Source organism: Gossypium hirsutum, chromosome A03 (genome assembly GCF_007990345.1).
Source record: "Gossypium hirsutum isolate 1008001.06 chromosome A03, Gossypium_hirsutum_v2.1, whole genome shotgun sequence".
In the NCBI taxonomy this organism is placed as follows: Eukaryota; Viridiplantae; Streptophyta; class Magnoliopsida; order Malvales; family Malvaceae; genus Gossypium; species Gossypium hirsutum.
The window spans coordinates 90,201,350-90,216,805 of record NC_053426.1 but is presented as its reverse complement, the minus strand read 5'-3'; the positions used below and the strand labels follow the sequence as shown (position 1 = coordinate 90,216,805).

At 35.1% G+C, this 15,456-nt stretch overlaps 1 protein-coding gene across 1 annotated transcript; it reads left to right on the top strand.

Annotated features, from left to right (window-relative positions):
* The first annotated feature begins 296 nt into the window (after positions 1–296).
* LOC107887657 (uncharacterized) lies at positions 297–1,763 on the top strand. Its single transcript, XM_016811901.1, has 5 exons — positions 297–432; positions 598–696; positions 1,030–1,156; positions 1,426–1,432; positions 1,524–1,763. The coding sequence occupies exons 1-5, from the start codon at positions 297–299 to the stop codon at positions 1,761–1,763; spliced, it is 609 nt and encodes a 202-aa protein (XP_016667390.1).
* The last annotated feature ends 13,693 nt before the right edge of the window (positions 1,764–15,456 follow it).

Sequence of the window (15,456 nt, the reverse complement as noted above, 5' to 3'; positions counted from 1 at the left end):
CTAAACTTTTACCTTATGTTGTGAAGGCTCCAGATTTGGAATTAAAGCCGCTTCCCGAACATCTTAGGTATGCATTTTTGGGGAAAGGTAATACCCTACCGATTATAGTTTCCAATAAACTCTCTAAGCTTGAAGAAGAAAGTTTGATCCAGGTACTACAAAATCATAAGGAGGAGATCGGCTGGACCATTGCCGATTTAAAAGGGATAAACCCTTTGACATGCACACACAGAATCTACTTGGAGGAAAACACTAAGCCAAAATGAGAGGCATAAAGACGGTTAAACCCGAATACGATGGAGATGGTAAAAAAGGAGATAGCCAAGCTGCTGGATGCTGACATAATCTACCCTATTTCAGATAGTAGATGGGTAAGTCTGGTACAAGTCATGCCCAAGAAAACAGGCGTGACAGTAAAGAAAAATGCTGAAGGTGACTTGGTACCAACTCGAGTGAAAAATGGGTGACGTGTCTGCATTGATTACAGGAGGTTGAATTCTTACACTAGAAAAGATCATTTCCCTCTTCCTTTTATAGATTAAATGCTTAAGCAATTAGCTGGCAAAACTCACTTTTGTTGTCTTAATGGATACTCAGGTTTCTTCCAAATCCCAGTTGCACCAGAGGACCAGGAAAAGACCACTTTTACAAGCTCATTCGGCACATTTGTGTACAGAAGGATTCCATTTGGACTTAGTAACGCACCGGCCACCTTCTAGAGATACGTGATGAGTATATTTTCCAAATATGTGGAAAAAATTATCGAAGTTTTTATGGATGATTTTACTGTGCATGGGGATTGTTTTGATGAATGCCCTAAAAATCTCACGATAATTTTAAGTAGGTGTATAGAATTTAATCTTTTTTTGAATTAGGAAAAGTGTCATTTTATGGTGGACAAAGGTTTGATTCTAGGTCATGTAGTTTCTGCCAAGGGAATTGAGGTTGATAAGGCCAAAACTGACATTATTAATTCTTTGCCATATCCCTCTACTGTAAGGGAAATTTGTTCTTTCTTTGGCCATGCAGGGTTCTATAGGTATTTTGTAAAGCACTTCTCGAAAGTAGCTGAGCCACGGTGTGAATTATTGCAGAAGGATAAGAAAATTGAGTTTGGCCCAAAATGTAAGAAGGCTTTTGATACACTCAAGCAAAAGTTGGTGACCGCTCCTATAGTACAAGCATTAGATTGAAACTACCCTTTTGAAATTATGTACGATGTAAGCAAACGCAGTGTGGGAGCCGTGATGGGACAGAGCATTAACAAAGAGCCTCATGTCATTTTCTATGCTTCAAAAACCCTAGATCCTGCACAAAACAACTACACCACCACAGAAAAAGAACTCTTATCTGTTGTATTTGCTTTGGATAAATTTCGGTCATATTTATTAGGATCTAAAGTGATTATTTTTTCTGATCATGCAGCTTTCAGGTGCTTAATCAAAAAGAAGAAAGTAAAGCCAAGGCTCATCAGATGGATTTTGCTGCTTTAAGAATTTAACGTTGAAATTCGTGACAAAAAGGAGTGCGAAAACTTGGTAGCCGGCCACTTGAGTAGGTTAAAAATACCTGAGGACGACACTCCTATAAAGGATGAGTTCCCTGACGAGAGTTTATTTTCAATTGAGGCCTATTACCCATGGTATGCCGATAAAGTAAATCTCTTAACTACAGGTTCGCTGCCCACCGAGTTAGCACGTTCTGTGAAGGACAAGCTTAGAAGGGAAGCACGATACTACATTTGGGACTACCCATACTTATAGAAACACTGTTCAGATCAGATAATAAGATGATGTGTTCCGAAAACTAAGGTAACCTCTATCCTTAATTTTTGTCATACTGAAGCTTGTGGAGGTCACTTTGGCCCTAAACAGACTGTTCATAAGGTATTAGAATCTGGGCTATATTGGCCCACAATTTTTTGGGACACATACAATTTCTGTAAGTCTCGCAATAAATGCCAACATACAGGTAATATCACTAAATGAAGTCAAATGCCCCTATCCCTGATTCATGTATGTGAAATTTTTGATGTATGGGGCATTGATTTTATGGGCCCGTTTATTTCCTCATTTAGAAATGTTTATATAATTCTTGTAGTAGACTATGTTTCTAAGTGGATAGAAGCAAAGCCTATTCGCAATGATAATGCTAAAACTGTTATGGAGTTTCTAAAACAAACTATTTTTTCTAGGTTTGGCACACCTCGAGCTCTGATCAGTGATCGTGGCACCGATTTTTGTAACAAAGTCATGGAGGTACTATTGTCAAAATACGGAGTTTATCATCGTATAGTGACGGCCTACCATCCCCAAACGAATGGCCTAGTAGAGGTTTCAAACAGGGAGATCAAGTTTATTTTAGAGAAAACAGTTCGGCCTAACCGAAAAGATTGGAGTCTTCGGCTTAATGACGTGCTTTGGGCCTATCGAACGGCGTATAAATGACCAATTGGCATGACCCCATATCGGCTTGTTTTTGGAAAAGCTTGCCATTTTCCAGTAGAATTGGAACATAAGGCTTATTGGGCTATTTGACAATGTCACATGGAGTTAAAACCCGCAGGGAAGGCGAGGAAATTGGACATTTAAGAATTGGAGGAAATTCGTAATGATGCCTACGAGAATGATCGTATTTATAAAGACAAGAAAAAGTTATTTCACGATAAGAAAATAGCTACGAAGCATTTTTCGGTAGGACAAAAAGTTTTGCTTTATAAATCAGTACTAAAGCTATTCCCAGGGAAGCTTCGATCTTGATGGCAAAGACCTTTTATTGTGACCCAAGTATTCACACATGGTGCAGTTGAAATAGGTAGTGAAGAAACAGGAAAGTGGTTTGTAGTCAATGGCCAATAGTTAAAGCCATTCTACGAGAATTTTCAGGCCCACACGATCGAAAAAATTCAGCTAGAGCCAGCATAATCACATTCACAACGTCAAGCTAACAACGTTAAACAAGAGCTTATTAGGAGGCAACCCATTTTTTATTTCTCTTTATTTTTTATTTTATTTTAATTATTTATAATTTTATCTTAAGCATTTATTACTTAATTATTTATTTTATTTTGGTCATTAATAAAAAAAATTTTCTTCTATCTAAATAAACAGAAGCAGAAATAGGGAGCACAAAAAGTAAAGATAAAACCTACAGCCAAACAGCTTATATTTCATCCCTATTCCAGCCTGGAATACCACCTTCCTATCCTAGATTACCTAAAACCTGCAACTAAACACCATCTTTCAGCCAACTAAAAACCCCCAACACTAAACGTTTTTCACCCACATTTTCCCCCAAATTTCCCCTAGCCGCTGAACAACTTTACCTCCCAACCCCCATCACCAATTTACCGACCACCATGGTCCAAACCCGCAGCCCCGCCACTGCTGAATCGTCTTTTACCGTCAACCACCACGGGCGTTGATTTTTGACACCTTGACAAGTTGATTTGGTCGATAGCCCCTCCTCCTCCTCCTCTTCTTCATCTTTAATGCACGTTTTTTCTACGTCAACGCCGAGTGACGCCACCACTGCATCCACTCCATCGCATGGCTTCTCGTCTCCGCAAGTGTCGTCCCCTTCGTCGCATGCAACACCGCAACGTTCTTCCCCTCCCCAGTATGACGAAACGTCCTCCTCTTTGCGTAACCCAAGTAGCATTGTGTTACCCTCTCCTCTAGCCGAATCGCACAATTCCCCTCCCTTCTATACTCATTTACTTACCGAACCATCCATTCTTCCCCTTCCACCACCGCCGCACGCACAGACTTCGGCGCTCGGCTCGTCGCAATGGCGGCGCAGTCAACATCCGCCATGCCGCTCGGCCCAACCAGTAATGTCGCTCACAGGTTCTTTCTCCAACAACACTGTTGACACTCTCGAACAACCCACACATGCTGACTTCTCCAATAATCCTAACAAGAACCACCCACTGCCCACTTGCTGCTGAACCTACCGATCTCGCGCATCTGTTTTACCACCCGAGTGCCATTTACATGGTAACTTAGTCTTTGATACTCCTACCAGCAGAAACAGGTATGGTCGTTTATGTCATAAACAACTCGTGCCTTGGAAATGTTTGTCATTACCTATTTTTGATGCTTTACATCTTGAGACTGATGTTAATACTTATTTTCGTAATATTGGTTGGGTTGATAATTTTGATATTGCTTACTGTGCCTATTATGAGTTAGTTTTGGAATTCTATTCCACATTTCATTTTCAGCGACATGGTCAAATATCATTGGATACACTTGGTGTTGTCAAGTTTCGATTGCTTGGTACCATGCATAGTTTGTCCCTCACTGATTTTAATATTGCATTATCTTTTATGACTGAGGACTTTACCATGTCTACTGATTATAAAAATAGCCTATGTACTTTTCCTAAAGATTTTAAAGCCATTAGGGCCTTTGCTTTGTTAACTGATAATGTCGAATCCATGTACAACCCAAAAACTTCAAAGGATTTATGGTTTCATAACCCCGCCTTAGGTTACATACACCGTTATTTGGCTTACAATTTTTTAGGCCGTTAAGATGCTGCGGCTACCGTCTCGAAGATGGAATTATTCTTATTATGGTGTATGTATACCAGTCATTCGGTAAATTTGGGCTATTAGTATACACTTCAATTCGAAAATGTTATCAATGCAAAGCGTCCTCTAATTTTAGGCTCATTTATTACATAACTGCTATTTTCTCTGCATGGTTCTAATGCTCCTATTTTAGATTTACATGTTGCTTGTTAGGCTGATCCTTTGGATGCTTGATGCCTCGACTCGATGGGACTGCTTCTTGGCACTCCATCTTTCTTCCGTTTTGTCCCTCCAAGCGTTCAGTCTGCACCAGCTAAACAAGTCTTTCGACAGCAAAATCAGAATGAAGTACCCACTCAAGCCCAACCTTCGATGACCGTTGAGCAACGGTTAGAACGCATCAAGACTTGACTCGACACTTTTGGCCAGTAGCTAGCCGAACTCATTACCATAATGCACGAACAATAGTAACTACACGGGAAGTTCTTCTAAACTTTTCTTCTACCTATTATTTATTTATTCCACATCGAGGACTATGTGTTTTAAGTAGGGGGAGGCATTCCTCATCATTTCTCTCATTTTAGATGCTGTTTTTTTGTTGTTGCTTCTGTTTTGGTTGTTGTTGCCCATATAATTTTGTTTTTAAGAATATTCTGCCTCTTTTCATGCCCATTAATTTGACCATGACTTGCCCACTCTTTGACCTACATGCATGATTTTTTTCTACTGAGTCAATTATGATTTTGCTTGTTTGATTGCATTTCCGTTGTTTTCTTTATTTTAGGCTAAATAATTATGATTAATAGAGTTAACCTTAATTTTCTTTTAGTAAATTTGATTAAGTCTAAATGAAAAAAGGATACTTAATACAATTGCATACTTAAAATATGTTCATGACTATTAAGGTGGTTGCTGAAACTTATTTTTGACACTTGATTGTTGCTCCTAAGTCCTCCAAAATTAAAATTTTGTTTAAAAATAATAATGTTTCCTTGATTATGAGTACAGCTTAAGATGTGACTAGCTGAGTAATCGGGGTAGGGTGCTTGGGTTGTCATCCTATTTCGCGTCAAAAGGTTATGTGACGTGTTAGGTAAAACTTCGCTAACCGGAATTAATTTTTAAGAATATGTTAGGCTGAGTAACCGGGGTGAGGTGCTTGGCTATCATCTCTCTTCGCATCAAAAGGTTCGATATGTTCTTACGAAAAATAAAAATTAGGAGTATGTTGGGCTGAATAACTAGGGTGAGGTGCTTGGCTGTCATCTCTCTTCGCGTCAAAAGGTTCAATATATTCCTAAGTAAAAATAAATAAATTAAATTAAAAAAAGAAAAAAAAAGACATATTAATAAAGTGTGGGGACTAAAGGTAGAAACGAATAGGGTGTCTTGATAGGTTTGGTAAATTACCTAATTTTCATGAAATAATCCAAGTTGATCATAATTTTTGTGTGTGTTAATTGGAATACTTTTTCAATTTTACTTTAAGCAAGCTAAGGGTTCTCTTTATTTTTCATATGCATTTTGACTAATTTTTATAAAACTTTGGAGTAGTATTTCTTTCATGGCAGGATTTAATTTTCACAGTGGGTACAAACCATACTTGAGGGCAAGCATGGGCTAAGTAGGGGGAATTTGATAATACTCTAGAACGACATATTTTATGTGCTAATTGCATGATTATTTTGAGTATGGTCATACTAATTTGGGTTATTTTATGATCTTTTATCTTTTAGGGACTAAATTGAAGGCAAAAGTAAATTTAAAGGTGAAAAGCGTGAATTTTGAGATAAAGTGGGCCAACATGCGAAGTAAGAGAGAAATGGTGCCGAAAATGCAAAGTGTGGAAGACTTTTGGGGCCAAAATGCAAAAGAAGAGATTTTATAGCACAAGACTCTGTTTAATGTTTAATTATATTAGGATAATTATTAAGGATAATTATTTAGATTTAAATTTTAGGATTATCTTTATTTATTTGTATTTATCTTTTAGAATTTAATTAGGAATAGGCTAGGTTTCTTACTACTATAAATAGAGGATGAAGTGACACAAATTTTGCCCATCTTTGCTGTAAACACTCTCTCCCCCATAAATCTAGTCTTTTTGCTCTTTCCATATTTTATTTCAATAAAAATTCCCTTTCCATTATTTTTATTTGATTTTCCCCAAAAACCATGAGCCACTAAATCTAATCTAGCTGAAGGTTGTCGAAATTCCGCAAAAAAAAAAAAGGTTCATGAGGCTTAGAATCCACGCTTAGCCTTCTCAACAGGGTATTCATCGCTTCTCCGCATTATGGGGCTGATGCTTCCGTCCATGTCCTTTAATAGGTGATCTTCTCAACTGGTGTAAGGAACGACCGCTTTGTACGTTTTGGGAAGGTTGCACAATTGATTCGTTGGCTTTCTACGTCAGAGGTTAGTGAGTCTAAGAGACAAAATTGCGTGGTATTCGCCGTTGGGAAGTGATGATCTAGCAAAAGATAGTCCCACAAAAGCGATTATTGGCTAAAGTCAAGTTCCGCCAAATCTTAAGTCTAAATTCTTGGAGTTGGTGGTCGTAGGCATCCCCTTCCACTATAACTGGCTTATTCTGCTTGAAAAGGATCACTTAAAAGCCAAAGATTGGACCCAAGACAGATCGAGACAACCGGAGGCTGGAATATTGCCACATAAGAAACTCTCTATTTTTCCAAATTCTATTTACTTTTATAGTCTCCATTTTAATTTTTGCAATTTATTTAATTTCGCAATTTCAATTCGACTTTCAATTCTGTTTTTATTTTATTTTTCCAGATCAAAACTTTTAATTCTGTTTTTTTTATTTTTTCAGGAACGCAGGTTTTCTTGGGCATGATTCTGCCTAGGATTTCAAAAAACAAGCATTGGTGCAATTTGGTCCCTGTGCATTTGATCCTACTTCCCTTTACTATTCTTTTTCATTATTTTGTAGGAAATAGGATATTTTTGTGCTCTCAGCAACCGCATCATAGTCCCAAATTGCTTCTAAGCTATTTTTAGGGCCTCGAAGGCTCAATTTAGGGACAAAATTCATATGGGGTTGGTTTTTAATAATGTTAACATATTTAATGATATGCTATTAAATGAATTTTGTTTGATTAATAATGCTCTGTAACCCTAATCCGGCGATGGAGATGGGTTAGGGGTGTTACAGTCCTATTGATGGTTGAGGTACTGCATTTATTTTAGATTCTCCATAGCTCGTGTGAGCAAGATCGTGTAGCTGACATTTTGACCCATAGCTCGTGTGGGGAGGCCCATTTCATAGCTTATATGAGTACTATTCCAGAGTTTTAGCTTTTCCTCGATTTAAGTCCAATGTGATTTATCTTTATCTAAATAGATAATTTCATTCAATTAAATATTTCTAGAACTTAATTTAATCCATAACTCATATTTATGCAAAATTACAAATTTACCCCTAATACTTTAACTTTTCACAATTTAGTCCTTAAGCTTATAACTTAAAATCTAACAATTTTAACCTAAGTCCATGTTAAATATAGATACAAGGGACCTTGAAAAAACCCATATTTATAACATTTCACAATAAATCCCTAATTCCATATTTCATCAAAAATCATTTAACAAAACATGTTTGTTTTACAATAAAGTTCAATAATCTATCATCTAACATCAAAACACATTCAAAAACATCCATGGAAAGTCCCTCAAACTCTAAAATTTTTGCAAATTAATCCCCAAGCTAGCTAGATTAAGCTAAAACATACTCAAAAACATAAAAATCATTAAAAACGAGACTTGAAATCATACCATGCAAGAGGTCTTAACCTAGCCGAATCTCAAAGCTGCTCCTCCCATGGAATTTCAGTTGAAAGAAAAATAGAAGGAAGAAGATGTTGATTTTAGCCATTTTAATTTTAAGTTTATTTACCATTTTACTATTTTTCCCTTTAAAAACTATCAAAATTTCAATAAAACCTTTCATAAACATCCACTATCAACATATATGGTATAATTACCATTCAATTCCATTAAATTTCATTTCCATAGTCATTAGCACCTTTAACTAATGGAACTCAACTTTTACACATTTTGTGATTTAGCTCTTTTTACCTAATTAACCAATTAAACCTCAAAATTTCTTAACAAATTTTTAATACGACCTTAATACAATCCTATAGACATGAAATAAATATTAAAATAATAATTTACTCATCAGAATTGTGGCCTCAAAATCACTATTTCTGACATCACTAAAAAAGGGTGTTACATATATGTTACATGTATAAGACTAGTTGGTTTGTTTGGAGAGTGTTAGCTTCATGCTAAACTTTTATGGGATTGGTATAGACTCTATGAGTCATTGGTGTGATGGAGATCTGTTTATCTAATGTATGGTGATTGAGTCCACTTATACGTTTCATAATCTCAAGATGTCAATCTATCATTATTTGAAATATGTAAGCTATGATTTGTGAGATTATATTTGGAAGTATATTTTAAACTTGTTAGACATATAAAACATGAAAATGATTTTTTGACTTGATGAAAATGAGTTTGCGAATGTGCCTTAGTATGCTCTTTCTTAACTTATGCTATTGTGTATGATTAGTAGTAAACATTCACTGAGCTTGAAAAAGATCTCACTCTTCTCCCAAAACTTGTAGGCTAGTAGCGCATCCAAAGAGTGAAGAGTGGGCAAGTATGGTGATCCATCCAAGGCATAACTTTTGAGTAGGTGTTTTTGTGGTTTTAAACACTTTGAATAAATCCAACGTGGATTGTTATGTTAGGACTAGACTCATGGACTGTGGATAATGTTTTTGGACTTTGATTGTGGATATTTTGATGCTTGAGAATGAGATTGATGATGCATGCTATGTTTCTTTGATGAATATGTATTAAAGTGTCATATAAAATGGTTAAAAAATGTTAATAAGCTTAAAAGAATATTCTGGAAATTTGATCATGTTTTGTAACACTCGATATTCTTTATTGTCCCAAAATTTAAGGGAATATAGGATTTAATTAAAAGGATTAGCAATTTTTTTAACATCACCAGGAAGTTCAAAAATTTTAGGGGCTGATTGTGATTAGTTGGATTTCAATTCTGGTTTCGTTAGATTGGAACCAATTGGTTCCATAGTGAGAGTCAAAATAATTAAGGATAGATGATTGAGATGGTCGACGAAGACCGTGCCTAAGGAGTATATATATAGGTGTGTATGGAGACAGAATTTTCTCAATTCTGTTTATAAAATTTTCTCTCCATAACATCATCTTCTTTAGTCGCTCTGAAGAAGAAAGGGATGTAGCTGAAGAAAGCTTTGCATGTCGCAACAGTCGTGTGAATTGAAGTCTGGTAGTAGAGAAATGAAGGAGCTAGTAAGTTTTCATACCTTTCTGCACTTGTGGATTGAAGAAAGATGTAGAGTAAAAACTCTTAAAAGTTTCTGTACAGTCATAGATTCTGGGTTTCAAAGGTTGAACACCTTTAGTTTAACCGATAAATAGTTGTCATACCTAGTTTCCCAAACGAAGGAGGCTTTGACATTTGGACAAGCTAAGCTTTTAAGGGTAAGAAAGCAATATGAGTATCTGTACCTTGCTTTTTAGGTGATAGAATGTCGTTATGTTGCTTGCATGAATAATTTGGATATGTACTAAGATGACCTAAATTTATGACGTGTGAGTGCTAGATGAAAGAGTAGGTTACGTATATACAACAACTATATGATCTCTTTCTAGTTGCCTTTTGCATGTTTACAACTTTTAATTGATGATTAGTTAATTTGCGTGATGTATGTGAAATGATAAATTGCATAACTATTCCTACGTGTTTATGAAATTTGGAGTATAAGAGAAAAATTTATTGGCGAGTTAAATGAAGTTACGATTTGGGAAATGGTGTTTTTGTATATTGACATATGATGTTGCTGGATGTAAATCGTGATGTGCAAAGCTTCGGGCCTTACGGAGGGGTCACTACTGTGTTTGGGCATGAAGGTTAGAAAAGGCAAAATAGAGGAATGAGTGGATGGCTAGAGAAATGGAATTTTGTTAAGATTTCGCCATACGATGTTGTTGGATGCAAATCGTGATGTGTAAAACTCCAGGCCTTGCGGAGAGGACATTTCAGTGTTCAAGGTTAATGTGATATAGAATAATATTGATTGGTCTTTTAGGGCGACACCATGATAATAATATTTAGGTTTCATAGAGCAACACCACGGCGGTAGTTAACAAGCTCTATGGGGTGACACCGTGAAGGTGGTAAGGTCCTTCGGGGTGACACCTCAAAGAGGTTTAAGGTGTAAGAACATGGCTTGACTATAGAAACCAATGGAGTCTATCGGGACACTAAACACGAGATAGTTCATTAGAACACTAAACATGGGATAGTTCACCGAGACAATAAACAGAGAGAAGTTCGCTAGTACGTAAAACAATGAGATATATAAGTTAAGACCCTAGATCAGTATACTGGGAGACACGCTAATGTATAAAGTAGAGTTTTCCATATGATTAGGGCGGTAAGTCACGAGAAGAATGAACTTGATGCGGTTGGGAACACAGATTGTGGGATAATAAGAGAAGCCGCCATAGGTGATGATAAGTGGAGTCAAGGAAGCGTCTCAACCTGATTAAGGGGAAAGGGGGGAAGATTACCTAGATAGGGAGGTAAAATAAGGTATATAAAAAAGTATTCTGCCAGGAAAGCTGTGGACCCCATATTGTTTAAGCAAATGAGAAATGGGTTGTAATCGGAATAGTATTAAATTGTGAGTCGGCAAGAGGTAGCCGAAATATTGGGTAGACCGATAAGAGTCCTTATGAGAATAAATTCCAGCTCAAGGCTAAATGCTCAATAAAGTCTGCCCGAATATAGTGAAAAGTGAAAGTCTATTGGGTAGAAACCTTCACGAAATACTTGAGTAGGAGATAGTACGTTGGGTACTAAATATCTAATGGAGCATCTTAAAGGTATGGGCTAAAAGAGTGGGTACTATGGTGCTGCATTTTGGGCATTAGTTCTCCAAAGAAGTGAGGGTATTGTATTCTGGTAAAAACCGAGATTCAGTAGCTATTGGGGGAAAACACTAAGCATTGCCAACCAGAATTAATGATTATGAATATCTGGGATGTGGGATAATGAGATCTAGAGAAAACGTGAGACCTATCAAAGAACATGGTCAGGACAGACTAGGGTCTAAGTCCGCCAGTAAATGACTCAGAGTGCATAAGGTATGGGCTTTGTCAACAAAGTCTGCGAATTCTTCTATGAAATTCAGGGAGTTAATTCTGAGTCAGAAATTTGAATTTCTTTAGATTATGCAGTCTTACACGCATTTTAAGTACAAATCTCACTAAGTTCTCTTGAATTTAAATAGTTGCTACTTGAATGCAGGTTAGATAAAGACTCAGAATGATCAAGAGGGACCAAGCCAAACTTCCCTAGAATTCGGTGATGCACAGTAGCTATTCATTTATATAGAGGGGTAACTACGGTGGCCACGCCTCAGGGTTGAAGTTGATTGAGTCTAAACGGAGTCAAATTATAAATTGTAAATAACTTTTAGACCATTAGAAATGTCAGGTTATAAGAATTAGAACTAATATAATGTGAGTACAGATTTCAGGAAAAAATTTGAAGGCATAAGTTGATTATGGATGTATTAAGATTTGAATAGATAGGTTTTAAGTTATTCAAATAATCCGATACCCAGACTTGGCAAACGAGTCGGGTAAAGGGTGTTACATGTTTAAAATTACCAAATGGTTCAAAATGAACATTTAGGATCCTTAGGAAACCTTGAGATACTGATTTGTTATGTTTAGTAGTGATTTCTTGGAGTAAGTATGGTTGTTAACATAATGGTTACTTAATATGTCAAATTTCGCTATGATATGTTATGGTATATGTGAGCATGTTCTAAATAATGTTTAAAGGTAATATGACATGTTTGAAGTGATTAATAGCCTTAAATGCACGAAATGGTGGGTGAGAAAGTGCTCGAAACATGAAATTCCAAGTTGCTGGGTTACTATTGCAGAATATGCAGTTGACGTTGTGGCGTCAGGACAATCGAAGTCGTGTTGTTGTGATAAGTAACTTGTCTTAGACCACGTCAGGATGAGGTAAATTGTATAGTTACGACGTGACTCACTATTTGTTTTGAGTTGTTTTGACTTTCTTTGCAATCTAGTCATAGACTTTATGCTGTGTAATTGGATGGCCAAAATGCTATGAAATGCCTTGAGATTATGCATGTTTTAGTAATATATGGATAATTTTATAATTCTACTTTTAATTTTGCAAAAAGGCATTTTTCTAATTATTGTGTCAAATTTATGATTTAGTCCTTTAACCTTTGTTTTTAAATTAAATGAGTTTTGTTAATTGAATTTAAATGATTCTTTCAAATATAGTCTTGATTCAAATGTTTTAAACTATGTGTATGCTTTACTTGTTGAGTTATGAATGTTTTGTATGTTGTACGTGACAAGATGATTTTAACCCTGATGGCGTTTAATCATAGTGGCGCTGCGGAAGCATGTTTTTAGAGATTGTATGTTTATCTGAAGCTATATGAATGATAAATATGAATGTATATAAATTGTTATGGTGTGATTGGTGGTTTTGTGATGTGATTGATGGCTTGTAAGGAGAGTCATACAAATGGCTAATGTGATGTTTCAAATTCGAACTGGACTGTCCCGGTCAGGTTTGGGACGCCATATTCCATTTTCTCATTACAATCTCAAATCCATCGATTCATTTTACAACCGTGTCGGCCCTCAGGGCTCATAATAAGCAAACTATATGATTTTTCACAAACATCTTTTCTTACTTTAACATTACTATACATGATACACAATTCACCATTACATTCCATATCAAATGTCAATAAGCAAAGTGCATGTTTCATAATCCCCATTAACCGGACATGGACTCAAGTCAGATACACAGATCATCCAACCATCATACTAATATATTCGGCACTCAGTGCCTCGTCAGTACGCTCAAAGTATAACATGTGCTCCGTGCCTCATCGATATAAACCGGAGTAAACATATAAATATGCCTAATACCTCATCGAAATGTCAAAAGTATAATATGCATTTCCTCATCAGTATAAACCAAAGTAAAATCCCATACACTAATCTTATGCTGTGCCCATTATACCCGACTCTATCTAAGATTGTTAATAGGTTAATAAATGTTTCAAACATATATACATGGTTTACATATCATAGTCTATTACATAAACAATTCACATCATGCTAAAATCAATTTCTTACAATTTCATATTATCATATGCATATTATCTCTTTGTTTTTTCACAAGTTACCAACTATTTCATACTTACCTGTTCATAAGACAAGTGAAAGCATTACCTTAAGCGAGCTAATTGCAACAACAAAATACATATAATTTGAATTCAATCATGAAAGCCAAACCAAGATAGCTACTTGTATACAACCTTCGCCTTTCCTTTATCTCAAGATGGCTCGACTTCGTTTTTACCTACATTTGATAATTCAATTATAGAAATGGTATTAGTTTTCTCTCAATCACATGGAAAACACATCAATTAAACATAATTTACGGATGACACCACCACGATAACAATCACTAAAAGTAAAAAAAATAAAAAAATGAACAGCGTAAAACATGAATGATTCCTTACAAGAGAAAACAAAGACGAACAGTGAAGATTCTCTGCAATTAATAGTGAAGATTCTCTACAATAAACAGTGAAGATTCTCTACAATAAACGGTAAAGATTCTGTGCAATAAGTAGTGAAGATTTCCTGCAATGAACAGTGAAGATTCCCTACAATAACTAGTGAGGATTCTTTGTAAAAAAAAATTGTAATAAGAGAATATATTCTTTGTAAAAGTAATAGTCTGAAAAAGGAATAACTATAATAAATTCATTGTAAAGAAACATGAGCCCTCTATAAAAGGCTCTCATTTTGTAATGAAAGGCACAACTTAATACATAACTTCAAAGTTTCTTTGAAAATTTTCCAATTTCCAATTTATTTATCAAATTTAGTTTAAAAGTTTTCAGTTATATATATATGATATATCGTGTACATTTTGTTTAAAGAGATCAAATCTTAATGTTTGGAAAATTTATTGAGGTTTTTATTATCTAGATTGAAATCTTATCATATGCAATTGTGATGAATAGATTTTAAATCTCATTATATGTTTATGTTATGTATACATTTTATTCGGTTTCTTTTTAACTTTTCGTTCATAGGATTGGTTTGATAATAATAAAGCTTTTAAAAAGAATGCAATTTGTTTTGACTTGTATGACATAGTGGTTAAAAGTTTAGTTAGATAAACATTTTGCATGGAATCAAATTGTGTTATCCCTAGGGTATTCATAGTTTAGTTAAAACTAAATTAATCGATCAAACTGATCTAATTTAGTTAATCGGTCAGGGCCGAATTTAGTTTGGTCAGAGGTCAGCTAATAATTTTTTAAAATTTTGGTTATCAGTTAATTCAATTCAAAATCGGCTAATTAACTGTTAATCGAAATAAATAATATATATTATATATAATATATTTTTTGAACTACTTAAAGAAAAATGAACATTAGCAATGTATTTTTTTTATATGTTTTATACTTATTTTAATCAAAATACAAAAACATATAAATCTTAGTTAATTCTGTTAACTGACCGAATTAACCAAAATATTTCAGTTCAGTTAATTTATTTAAAAAAAAATTAATTCAATTAATAGTTAAAAAAATTTACATTTTGGATAATTCAATTAATAATCAAACTGATCGTTTGAACACCCTTAGTTCTATCATCTCCACTCCATATTGTATAAAAAAATGATAAATTTAATAATTTTAAATAAATAATAATCATTCCAAACATTTAGCATATTAATCAAGGGTGTT

Coding starts and splice junctions, on each gene's coding strand:
- LOC107887657 (XM_016811901.1), top strand. CDS start 297: ATGGAGATGGTAAAAAAGGAGATAGCCAAGCTGCTGGATGCTGACATA. Junction 433..597: donor AGTAAAGAAAAATGCTGAAG/GTGACTTGGTAC, acceptor ATGGATACTCAG/GTTTCTTCCAAATCCCAGTT. Junction 697..1,029: donor AAGGATTCCATTTGGACTTA/GTAACGCACCGG, acceptor TTGGCCATGCAG/GGTTCTATAGGTATTTTGTA.